The sequence below is a fragment of the Chaetodon auriga genome, chromosome 10 (assembly GCF_051107435.1).
Source record: "Chaetodon auriga isolate fChaAug3 chromosome 10, fChaAug3.hap1, whole genome shotgun sequence".
In the NCBI taxonomy this organism is placed as follows: domain Eukaryota; kingdom Metazoa; phylum Chordata; class Actinopteri; order Chaetodontiformes; family Chaetodontidae; genus Chaetodon; species Chaetodon auriga.
In genome coordinates, this window is record NC_135083.1 from 23,692,360 (window position 1) to 23,704,560 (window position 12,201).

The following is a 12,201-nucleotide window of genomic DNA, read 5'->3' on the forward strand; positions in this document are numbered from 1 at the left end:
TAAGTCACTTTTAGAGGTGCTGGTAAATGGATTTTTTTACCTTTGGATAAAGCCAGACTAACCGCTTCCACCTGTTCCAGTCCTAAGCTAGTTGGCTGCTGGCTCCCGCTTCATATTTTTCAGACAGACATGAGAGTGGTATCCATCCAGTCATCTAACTCTGAGTAAGAAAGTGAAAAACCTGATTTCCTTAATGTTAAACTATTCTTTTAACATCTCCATATGGACCTTACATAATGCCAAAATATACACAATATTAAATACAGAACAAACAACTGAACAACTCAACAGAAGCATTTTAAATATTGAATCACAGTGAATACATTACGACGGAGGATTAGGGCCACATTAAGGGAAAAAAAATTAATTATTTACGAGAAAAAAGTCATTATTAACGAGATTAAACTCATTATTAACGAGAAAAAAGTCATTATTAACGAGATTAAACTCATTATTAACGAGAAAAAAGTCATTATTTACGAGATTAAACTCATTATTATCGAGAAAAAAGTCATTATTTACGAGATTAAACTCATTATTAACGAGAAAAAAGTCATTATTTACGAGATTAAACTCATTATTAACGAGATTAAACTCATTATTAACGAGAAAAAAGTCATTATTAACGAGAAAAAAAGTCATTATTAACGAGATTAAACTCATTATTAACGAGAAAAAAGTCATTATTAACTAGATTTCCATGCTCTGATCAATGGGCCAGTATTGATCAGTTTCCGCTGTAGCAGAATCACGTGATAATAATGCTCTTTTTTATTCGTTGTTGCGTTGTTTTAGCCCGCCCCTTTACTTTTTGATTGACATGTAAGTGACAGGCTCGACTCCAAAGCAGACGTGCTTGATTCCCCCCGGTTCCATAGCAACGGTGCACCAGAGAAATTTACCAGTATTTTTTCTCAGCGTGAGAAATACAATGTGTGGTGGGAGTGCGTGACAAAAGACCGACTGTTACGCTCAATGCGTGAGACTTGAGAGCCCTGTGTAGTACATCAACCATCCTCACCCGTCTCTGGCGTTTTCTCCCATCGACTTCTCCCGTAAATTTATGAGTCGGAATGTAAAATATGACTCCTTGTTTGTGAAACCTATCCTAAAATAGCACTCAACAAATCCTCTGTAGCCCTCATTTTGCCAAGTGTCTCCAAAAGTAGCAGGTTTGAATATTATGACTTTATTCTCATAAATAATTACTTTATTCTCGTTAATAATGACTTTTTTCTCGTTAATAATGAGTTTAATCTCGTTAATAATGACTTTTTTCTCGTTAATAATGAGTTTAATCTCGTAAATAATGACTTTTTTCTCGTTAACAATGAGTTTAATCTCGTTAATAATGACTTTTTTCTCGTTAATAATGAGTTTAATCTCGTTAATAATGACTTTTTTCTCGTTAATAATGACTTTTTCTCGTAAATAATTTTTTTTTTTTTCCCCTTAATGTGGCCCTAATCCTCCGTCGTAATACATAGACAGACATCATAAAAATGTTCTTTACAGTAACCACTTGAAGTTTGCGGTATTTACGCAATAGACAGCATGTATGAAAGTAACCCCTGCATGTTTTGATTAATCTGGCTGCTGCTTCAGTGACAGTTCTGGCATCAGTCCTGAACAGGCATAACATCAAGAGCTGTTGCCACTGATCAAAAATGATCACAAGGCCTTCATCAAGAGTTGAGGAGGAGCGTGGCAAACGATTAATAGACATAAATCAGTCAAGGCAAATTACACATACAGGTAGCGTGTTGGAGCACATAAGCAATACAGCAAGACATAAGTGTTTCAATGTCAAATTTCAATCGGTTACCACTTTGGTTGAAAATTAATATTTCCCCATAAAACTCACTGAAACATTATGCAACCATGAAAAAATGGTCAATAAACAGCTGTACATTAACTGTCAAAGCAAACTGGGTAAGGAAAACATACTGACTCATGGCTGATAGCATAAATAAGCTGACACTTAATTGGCACTGATCTAGTTATCAGGTGATCAAGTGTCAGCATTTTCTGACCATGATAAAAGCACGGGCAATTTATTTGAGGAAGTGGTGGTAGGTGTTAAGCACCTTCTGACCACTAGAGAAGAGAAAAGTGTACATTTATGACTCATTTCACCAGCCATGTTTGCGTACAGCTAGCTCTCGTTGGCCCCTGAGCTGGGAATGGTTGCCCATGCTTTATACAAGATGCATTGTTTGGTGAGAGGTGGCTTTAAAATATATGCAGATGCTCTTTCACAGAGAAGAGAGGCTGGAAGATGTTGAAGATCCAAATAAACTTCTCACACTACTTCTCTGCTGTCCATTTGTATCCTTAGTCAATTCCAGTCATATCTTTTCTCATCTATAATTTAAGGAAGAGAATGTTTCAGTGTGTTTTTTCCCATTGTTTTCATTTCTAATGCCACATCCAGCTCTGTATTTAAAACACACACACACACACACACACACACACACACACACACACACACACACAAGACTGCCATTAAATTGAACTATTAGGCCTGGTTTAAACATCTACGTCTTTAATTGCACTTTGAAAATGATGTCAGGGGTCATGGCTGGATTTCCATAAACCTGTCCCACTCTTTGTTGCTGAGTATTGAGGAAACTAAAATATCTGTGTTCCAAAGCACCAAAGAGGTTGCAGGGCTGAGTAAGAGGGAAATACAGGCAAACAAAAAAGAAATAAGATGAATTCATCATGGCCTTCTCTCTTCACATTTCCCTGATTGCAGCTGCTCATAGTGGATGATAAGCTATATATCAAAATAGGTGAAATGACAATAAAAATGATCCACTTTCATTATGTTTATGGGATGCAAATTGCAAAGGTTTGTACAATAACAGTAGTTTTTGCTGTGCATAGTCATAAAATTGTTTTAATGAGGTTTCCTGTGTGTCAGTTAGGTTGAGCACAACTTTATTTATGAATAAGGACCATGTTCTACAGCTTTAGCTGTTCAAGGTACCACCTTAGTGGGTCGGTTATCATTTGATCTCATTTTATTATAATTTTATTTTCCCATTTTGAAAATCTAAAGTTTATGGCATTTGGCCTTTATTCAATTGTGACAGTAGAGACACAGACAGGAAACATGGCCAAGAACTTTGGAGGAAAGAAGGGCGTAAAATGCAGCAGTGGTGGATGCATTTATGCTAAATTTAGCATTTTTCAAAGCATACATGTGCAGTTTTTTTGTATGGTTTCTCCACCAGTGTCCAAGATCATGTTTATTTCAGGAGGAGGCATCCTTATTCGTTACAATCAACAGAACACGCAGAGTTGGGGGGAAACTGCACACACCATGCATATGTGAAATTCGTTCTCTGCTTTTAACCCATCCTTGGTCAGTCCTTCCTCCACGGCAGACCAGGAGTGACACACTGATTCAATGGAATGAGTGCCCGTTAACAAGGCATGGACGATTTCACAGTCCATGTAGTTTTACAGCCAGTTATTGGACATCCAACAGATCGCCCCTCCACTGTCTTCTAAGTGGATATAGTAACTTGTTGATTTAGGACCCAAATGCAGCGCCACCAGTCAGTACACGGAAGTCACTTACACTGACTTCGATACCAGGCGTGCCAGAGACGGATAAGCCGTAGTACAGATCAATGTCCTGTTCTGAACTGTTGAGAGTCTCTTGAAATGTTTGGCGAACGAAGCATTCAAGGCAGAGGTATTTACCAGAGAAATGAAGATCAGGTGAAGCCTGAGGCAGGCAGGTCCAGTAATGACAGATCAGTCTGATAATGAGCACTGAAGACTCTTGCATGATGCAAAGAACAATCTGGCAATGAGTGAGTGTGAGAGAGCAGCATAAATACTGGGCTGATTGGAAATGAGAATCAGGTGAGGATCAGGTGAGTAGGCAGGTGGGCGTGGCTGGCAAGGGGAGCGAGGGTGGAGAAGTACCGGCTGCTCAGGTGGAGGAAATGGCAACAGGTAAGAGGTACGGTGACAGATGTAAGTTCTTTCACTGTGTGGCATTGGTGCTCACACAGTGAAATGAAAAATTTAAAATCTGTTACAACGGCTGTAGCACTAACAGAGGGAGCTGGTGCAGTGTACCTGACAGAAACAAGCTTTAAGAGCTGCATAAGTGCAAGAAGTCTGCTAGCAGTCGGTGCCAACACATTTGAAAACAGCAAAAGCGAAAACAGCAAGTTGATCCCTGTAAGGTCTATAACGCAGCACGTAAACCCTCAGTGTCTCTGGCGTTTTGCCGCAAAAGCTGCAGGTAATCATTCTTAGCAAGTGCCCGGCAGCCAGAAACGTGAAATTCGCTGAGATGGGTCATCCACAATACTTCAGTAGTCCAGTGAAAGAACAGAAACAAACTCTACTGCTCCTACATTGGACCGCCAGAGCTCATCCAGTTTGAAACCCTTCAATTAACAATTTCAGGTTGTATCTATATATCTTCAAAGTATGACAATTTAATTTCTAAAGCGTAATACGGTTTCCATCTGTATGGAAAAAATCTACCTGACAGAAAACCTTATTTTAACACTGCCATTGTAATTTTAACTGCATAGTACTGCTTTTTGTATTACAGGTTTTCTGGGTTTAAACTAGAGCAATGCGTACATTCTCCAAAGAACTATGGTTTTTACTTTAAAAACAACAGCTGTGTTTGGGTCAGTACAAACCATTGCTGTACAAACACTGTTTCACTGTGTTTTTGTTTTTGTTTTTTTCCATTAACACTTATTTTACTGTCATGACTTCACAGCACTTCACTGTGAACTTCACGGATATTTTTTGACAATGTACTATCACTGTATGTGCTCTATGTATACACTTCCTTTCCCTTGCCTTGCCTGTAAAACATCTCACTGGCCGCTGAGCTCTGCCTTCCTTGCCTGAGCTCCGTTTTGACGCACGGTTCTAGCTCCTGTCCGCTCCTCCGCGCGCAACGCCACCATCCACCACCGGAACGGCCGGAGCAGCGCCTGCCTCATCTCCGCGTTCCTCAGCCCATATACGAGCGGGTTGATGCACGGTGGCACCAAAAGCACTACCAGCAGCGACATGTGGAGTGCGGTCGCCGTGACCGTGGGGACCGCTCTCGCACTGAGGACGCCTTGAGAGTGAGATGACAGTGTCGTCATAGCCACGGCCCCCTCAACTTCCCACAGCGCGTCCGAGGTGGATTTGAGCAGCAGCGGAAGCAGCTGCAGGAACAGCATGCCGCAGTAGAACAGCACAGTCTTGCGCGCTGCTGTGTTGACCGCGTTGAACGGGATCATCGCTTTGCGCGCGTACTGGTACATCCTCAGGTAGGATAGAGCGTAGACCACCAGGCACAGCAGCAGAGTGAAGGCGCCAGTGACTTTGCGAAAGACAGCAGAGGCGCGGGGGAAACCCATGTGTTGCTCCACGGTGTCCGGCTCGCACAGTAACCCCCTGGTGACACGGTCATTCTTTTGCTCTGTCCCCGTGTGCAGCAACGTTATGTTGATGGCGCTGATGGTGATGGAGTAGATCCAAATGAGGCTCAGGGCAAGCCGCAGGCGCACCTGAGTGAGGATGACCAAGTAGTGGATGGCGTGGCACACGTACAAGTAGCGCTCCAGAGCCATGCATGTGACGGTGAAGAGGCTGGAGAAAATGCTGGTGCACCCCACAAAGTACTGGACGTTACACCAGACGCTGAACTCCATCGTCCGGCGTTGGACTAGTGAGTGGATGATCGCCGGGGCAAAGGTGACAGTCTGGATAAGGTCGCTCAAAATCAGATTCTTAAAGAAAGCAACGCGCGGCTCCCAGGAGAGGTCCTCGGAGCGTCCGAGACCGAACAGGGTAAACCCGTTAACCAGAAGAGAGAAAACGGTCAGCAACACAAACGTCCATATCAGCGCTGGAACCATGTGTCCATACGGCAGCACAGACAGAAAAAGGCAGCGGGCAGCGTCAGTGCGGTTCTCCTCGCTGAGCCAGTCGCACTGCGCGGTGAGGTTGTGTGCATCCGTGGCCGTCATCACAGGTGTCGTTGACATGTTGTTAGTAGCTTGAGCTGTTCTATCTTATGAACGTGACTGAGACTGACCGCGATTTATAACCTGAAAGCGCCCCCCCAACACACACACACACACACACACACACACGGAGGAAAATCCTCTGAGAGAAAGAGCCTTGATTTATTTTCATATTTATTTATTTCCATATCTGAAAAAAATAACTAAAATCTAATTAATTTAAGTTTTTCTTCAAGTTCAAGTTACTTTATTATTTCCCCCAGTGGAGCAATTTGTTGCACCGCAGATAGTATAGTACAAATCACACGCACAATCATTACTCAACAATGGACCTATGGAAAAGGGTCATCAGGGTCTTGTCCACATTAAACTTGGCCAGCTTCCTAAGGCAATACAGGCGCTGCTGACCTTTCTTGCAAAGCAAACTAGTATTCGGCTCAAAACATAACTTGTCATCAATAATGGATCCTAAATCCCTGTACTCTTTAGCAACCTCTATTTTCTGACCATTTATACTAGTTTTACAGTGTTACTGACATTATGCCTTAAGTCAATACACATGTCCTTAGACTTTGAGGCATTCAGTGCAAGAAAGGCATCCTGACACCATGTTACAAAGTGGTCAATTACCGGACCGCGTGAAGTGTCCTCATTGTTAAGTAATAAAATATCGATTGGATCCAGAAATCTAGTCACATTTCCTTTGTCGTTAAATCATCATTAATCAGAAATGTGTTTTTTTTTCTTTAAAGAAAAAGAAAAAAAGAAAAACATCACACATTTTTCCTTAATGCAACTCAACGTGTTTTGTTTTTTCTTGAGTCAAAACTCCTGAGTATGCAACCACTGATAATTCACAGAATTTGATAATTCAAATCATTTCAAGACTCCTGGTAAACATCAGATCAGTGCATTGTGGATCCTAGCTCACTTGCATGCCTACAGATACAGTTAAATGACTTTATAATTGATGTTAATAATAATCTTATCAGTGACACTTGTGATTGACAGCTCAAACAGTCCAGCATGAGAAAGATGTACGCAGAGTACCTTGTGATATTAAAGCATGTTTGACCTCTTCCTCACAGAGAAGTTAGCTGGTTTGAGTTTTGACAGTTTGACAGCTCGAAAAATGGACACAAATTGTTCATGGTCCAGAAATGGTCCTAAAAAAATATATTAGTGGTTCTCAAAGTGAGGTCCAGGGACCAACAGAGGTCCCTGGAAGCCCAGGCCTATCAATAATCATTGTTGTAAATAAGTGGCCGGGGCCCCTCCAGTGACCAGGGGCTCCAAGCAACTGCCTGGCTTGCCTGCCTATTTGCTGTTTTGCAAAGTTTACCGGGCACATTCAAACATCAGTTTGAGGATGCTCTATATCACATATGTCAAACTCAAGGCCCGCGGGCCAAAACCGGCCCGCGATGGAATTATCTTTGGCCCGCATGATAGTATCTAATTATTTTTAGAGCTGGTCTGCCGGTATATTGCACGCACCTCTAGTACTACAAGTCCCACAATGCACTGCCAGTGCGTTGGCACGTCAATCAAAGGACCGCGAGCGCGAGTCCCTGCCCCACTCGTTCATCAGCAGCCTGATGGAGCTCGTTACCTGTGGACAACTTTCAGCTACCCTCTCCCCGAAAAATGGCTAAACGGACGGTGGACTTTGAAAACAGGGGTTTTCAAGGCAGGTGGGAGGCAGAGTATGTGTTCACGGGTATGAAGGACAAAGCTGTTTGTCTCCTGTGCGGAGACAGTGTGGCTGTCATGAAAGAATATAACGTAAGAAGACACTAAACGAAACACCGTGACAGGTAAGTTACTCTGGAAAAGCTGCTTAAAGAGCCAGAAGAAATGAATGCAACTGATTTTTCTTGTATTTAATGTTTAATGTTGTTGTTTATAGATAAAAACGGTCTTAGAAGCTGTGTTAGTTCCAGGCTCAAGTATCTGGCTTAGACTAGTGTGCATCAGAGAGCAGCACACTCAGGTTTAATTTATGTTGACTTTTTGCACTGTTTGGGCATTTTTGGTTTTTATTTGAAAGAAATTATTTTTTGGCTGTTGTTGGCCTGTGGGAAAATGTTTTCATGTGAAATTGCTATGGAAAGCTGCAGGTAAAGCCATAAGAAATAAGTGCAACTGATTTTTCATTTATTTAATAATTAATGTTGTTTTATAAGCAGTAACTTATAGACTGTGTTAGTTCCAGGTTCAGTATGTGTAATAAGGTCATTTCAATCAGTTTTCAATAAACACTGAACCAGTCTGACATTTTTTTTTTAAATTTTGGCCCACTTTGTATTTGAGTTTGACACCCCTGCTCTATATTAAGATATCAAGTAGTGAAATCTGAAAACTTTCCCACATGTCCCTGTCTCTATCCTGTTTGACACCGCCAACAAATAGGCCTGGCTTTTATGTGCAATGCTTCATTGATAAGCAAGAGTTCCAGTCTCCACAGAGAAAAGTGCTGTACTGCCTTCAATTATTGAAAAGCAAATCGTCTTTTGACCAAGTGACTAAAAAGTGACTCCTGGTGTTAAACACTGGTAACTGCAGTGCAGAGGTCAGTCACACATCTGAGGCAGGATTTATGCTATGCAATTTCTGTATTATAAATAGGAAACATTATGACCATCATATTAGTTTATTTATTGTTCTGACATCAAGGCCAAACATCCATGTAGCCATGTAGCAGATATTGACCGAATGAATGAGTCGTGCATACAGCTACACCCAGCCCACACTGGCTTTCAAGACGCCACAAGTTCATATATGCCAGATCCAGAATGCTGCATATGCATTTCCAAACAATTCTATAAAAAGTCCAAAAAGAAAAGCCATTTAAACAATATTTTCAGACTTTCATGTCTACAATGACATACTGACAAAATATGTTGTGGCAAAACGTAACACGTATAACAGCAGGGAAATCAGAAGAAATGCCAATCTCACTTTTTCAGGCTTTTGAGATCAACTGAGACACATCAAAAATGAATAGCCTTTCCAATTTTTGATAATCAGAATATTTAAGGGTTTTGGGTTTTGCCATGCATTTTAACTAAAGATCTGTGGTTTCTAATGAGATTTAATATATCGAATGTTGGTTCTGATAAGATATTCTCAAGAAAAAGTGTTCAGTTTTCAAGAAAATGGTACTCTTTTATTATAATTATAACACAATTGATTTCTGTAGATAGGCAGCATATCAACCTTCTAAAAGATCCAGTAAATTTAGCCCATGGGGAACCATGATTTGCTCTACTTTAACGTGTCATTCTTGATTCTACTCTTCGCCATTTTAGCAGGTCAACAGAACTTGCACCTGCGCCAAAAGTGCGACCTATGTTTACGTTTTCATTAGGCTATGGTGATCATGGATGCATTCAGAGTAGCAGTCGCATTTATGTTGGTGCAAACCCTTTTCATATGTTTGCATTTGCAAATACAGGTGCTCTATTATATCGAGGAGCAGAGACCAATGAGTGCTCGGGGTCAGCCATTTTGCAACAACTTCTCCCCCCTCCAGTCCACGTCACCGCCAGCGTCGAAGGCATACATACACAGGTTAGTGTAAACGAAAAGTTCTGAAAACAGACATGTGTGCACGATGTTATTTTTGAAAACAGAGAGGGTGAAATGTCGTTTATGAAAATGGCCAGCCACGTGTAAACGTAGTGAAAAACCCCGATCTCCTCACCACCAGTCTTCACCAGGTTGTTGTCGTGCTTTGTTCTATGCTCGAGTTTGTTTGCCTTGTTTGTGAGTTACTAACTCTGCTCTCTGTGCATCCCTCTGCCATGTCTGCCCTGTTCCAGTCCACCAAAACACCTGCTCACTCACCTCACCTGCCTGCCGGCTTCTCTCTGGATCTACACAGTACATCTTCTGAGTGATGACAGATCCTTTTCATCACTCAAATCATCAATGTCTGTGTTCTGCACTCGGAGTCCAGCCATTTCCTCAGCCCTTAACAATACTCTTGACAAACTAAGTGTAATCTGAGTATTCTAGACTTTCAAACTGATGCCTGCCCTCATGATTGTTATTAATTGAAAGTGCAGGTTAAACATGAAATATGGAGGTAATTCAATAAAACAAACTCAAGCAGTTATCTTTTCATTGTATGCAACTGGACATAACATCTGTTTGGCATTTGGCCTTTATGCCCTCAAAAAATTGACAGCATTGAAAGACTTCCCTGACCTTCGCAAACTGGCTGAGTATGAACATGCACTGTAAGACAAAATTAAAGGAGCGAAAGGTCTTCAATATGTTGCGCCTAATCGCACTGAAACAACTGACAAGGATATGGAAACAACCCAAAACACCAGAAATACATCTGTGGTATGAAACAATAGAACAAGTATTTGAAATAGAGAGGCTTACCTCTGCAGCTAATGGCAGCTTGGAGAGGTGGAATCGAGAATATTCCGGGTACACTGACAAGGTGAAGGCTTTGTTAGCCTGGTGTACGACAGATGTTGTGTACATGATGCGTTCACACACACACACACACACACACACAGACACACAGACCTCCATCATCACTGCCGTTTTATATTTCTTTCACTTTTGAACTACCTCTTCTGTCTCCTTTCTTTTTAGCTTTTGTCTTATTTTGTTTCTGTTTTAATTTGGGGGGTTGTTTTTTTTTCAATGTATGTGCTTTCCTTTCTTGTTAAATGCTACAAAAAAAAAAAAAGCATCAAACAGCATCAAATGGCCCTGCTGCTGAAATGATGAAATAGCAGACCTGCACTGGGCAATTCTATAAATAATAATATAAATATAAATACTATAAATAATTTTTGCCTCTATAGGGAAAAACGCCAATAGAGGGTTTAATCTACACCTCTCAACACAAATGAAAAACTGTCAGGCCTCATTAGAATTGTATTTCTGTGTCTACCTATATATAACACTGCACTGGGGAGAGAGTACATTCGGGAGTGATGTGTGTTGAGGAGGGCGTAACTAGAAGGGATGATAATTTCTTACATTTTTTTTTACAATTTCTTTCTTTTATTTTTATTTAAATCCTCACTCTTTTGTATATACTGTTTTTGTTTCTAATCTGCATGCACTTCTTATATTAATCTTTACTGATGCTGCTGTATTCTGGAATTTCCCCTCGCGGGACAAATAAAGGAATATTGATCTTGATAAGGAAAGGAACAGAGGAAGGGCAGAGAGAGCCATAAGGGGAGCGAAGGAGGGGTCAGGATGGAGGGATAGAGGGCTGGAGGGGGAGGAGTGATGGCATACCTCCAGCCTTATATAGGGTGTGTTTGTCTAGAGGTTCAGCTGCTGCCCCAGGGAATGTCCAGGAATAGAAGGAGGTAGAAGAGAGGAAGGTGTAAAGAGAAGGAGAAGGAGGACAAAGAAAATGACAAAAAGAAGACAAGGGATTTCCTCTTGGTCTTCATTCTTCCTCTGCAAACCAGAAGTGCTTCACCCTTCCACACTCTCACCTCACTAGAGGAGGAGCGCTTGTGGAAAGTCTTGAGTCGGGCAGAGCATCAGCTGGTGCTGTCAGTCATACATCAAGCAGACACTCGGTGAGGGTGGTGACATAAGTTGGATGGAAGCTGAACTTGTACTGTGAACCACAGGGGAAGGCAGGAATGATGACCGAGAGGCATATAGGAGGTTGAGATGGGAGTGGACGGGTGGTGAGATGAGAGGAGTTTTGACTAGAGGAGCAGAAACAAGCGGAGAAAAGCTGTGGAGTGTGATGGATGTCATGGCAGACGTTGGGGGTGGAAGGAAAATAAAGTAGATGATTGGGAGAGCACGTGTCATTAGAACAGGAATGGACTGAAAATGAATGAATGAATGCTGAGGGCACATGAACCATGCTGCAGCTTTCATCTGTATTATCCCATTAATTAAATGGTAAATTGGTTTGTCTTTAAGAGCAGATGACCGAACAGAAATGGTTTGAGGAAGCGAATCCTGCTCAAATAACTGCTACAGTATTTGTTATGAACAGTGTATAACAACAACAGCCTTAAACACCCTTAAATATATTCGCTGTGATAGATAAGACATGCAGCAAAGATGGATGTGCTGTTAAAGAATTCAAAAATCAGAAATATATATCATCCAATCGCTGTATTTAAACATCACCAACACACAGTATCAAACATATGACCACAAGCCAAGAGGCTCACACACACTTACA

The 12,201-nt window shown here is 41.4% G+C and overlaps 1 protein-coding gene across 1 annotated transcript; it reads right to left on the bottom strand.

Moving 5' to 3' along the window:
* Positions 1-4,862: 4,862 nt before the first annotated feature.
* LOC143327329 (olfactory receptor 2G3) lies at positions 4,863-6,029 on the bottom strand. Its single transcript, XM_076741612.1, has one exon. The coding sequence runs from the start codon at positions 6,027-6,029 to the stop codon at positions 4,863-4,865; it is 1,167 nt and encodes a 388-aa protein (XP_076597727.1).
* Between the last annotated feature and the right edge of the window lie 6,172 nt (positions 6,030-12,201).

Bases quoted from the DNA above. Each gene is read 5' to 3' on its own strand.
- LOC143327329 (XM_076741612.1), bottom strand. From the start codon at position 6,029: ATGTCAACGACACCTGTGATGACGGCCACGGATGCACACAACCTCACC.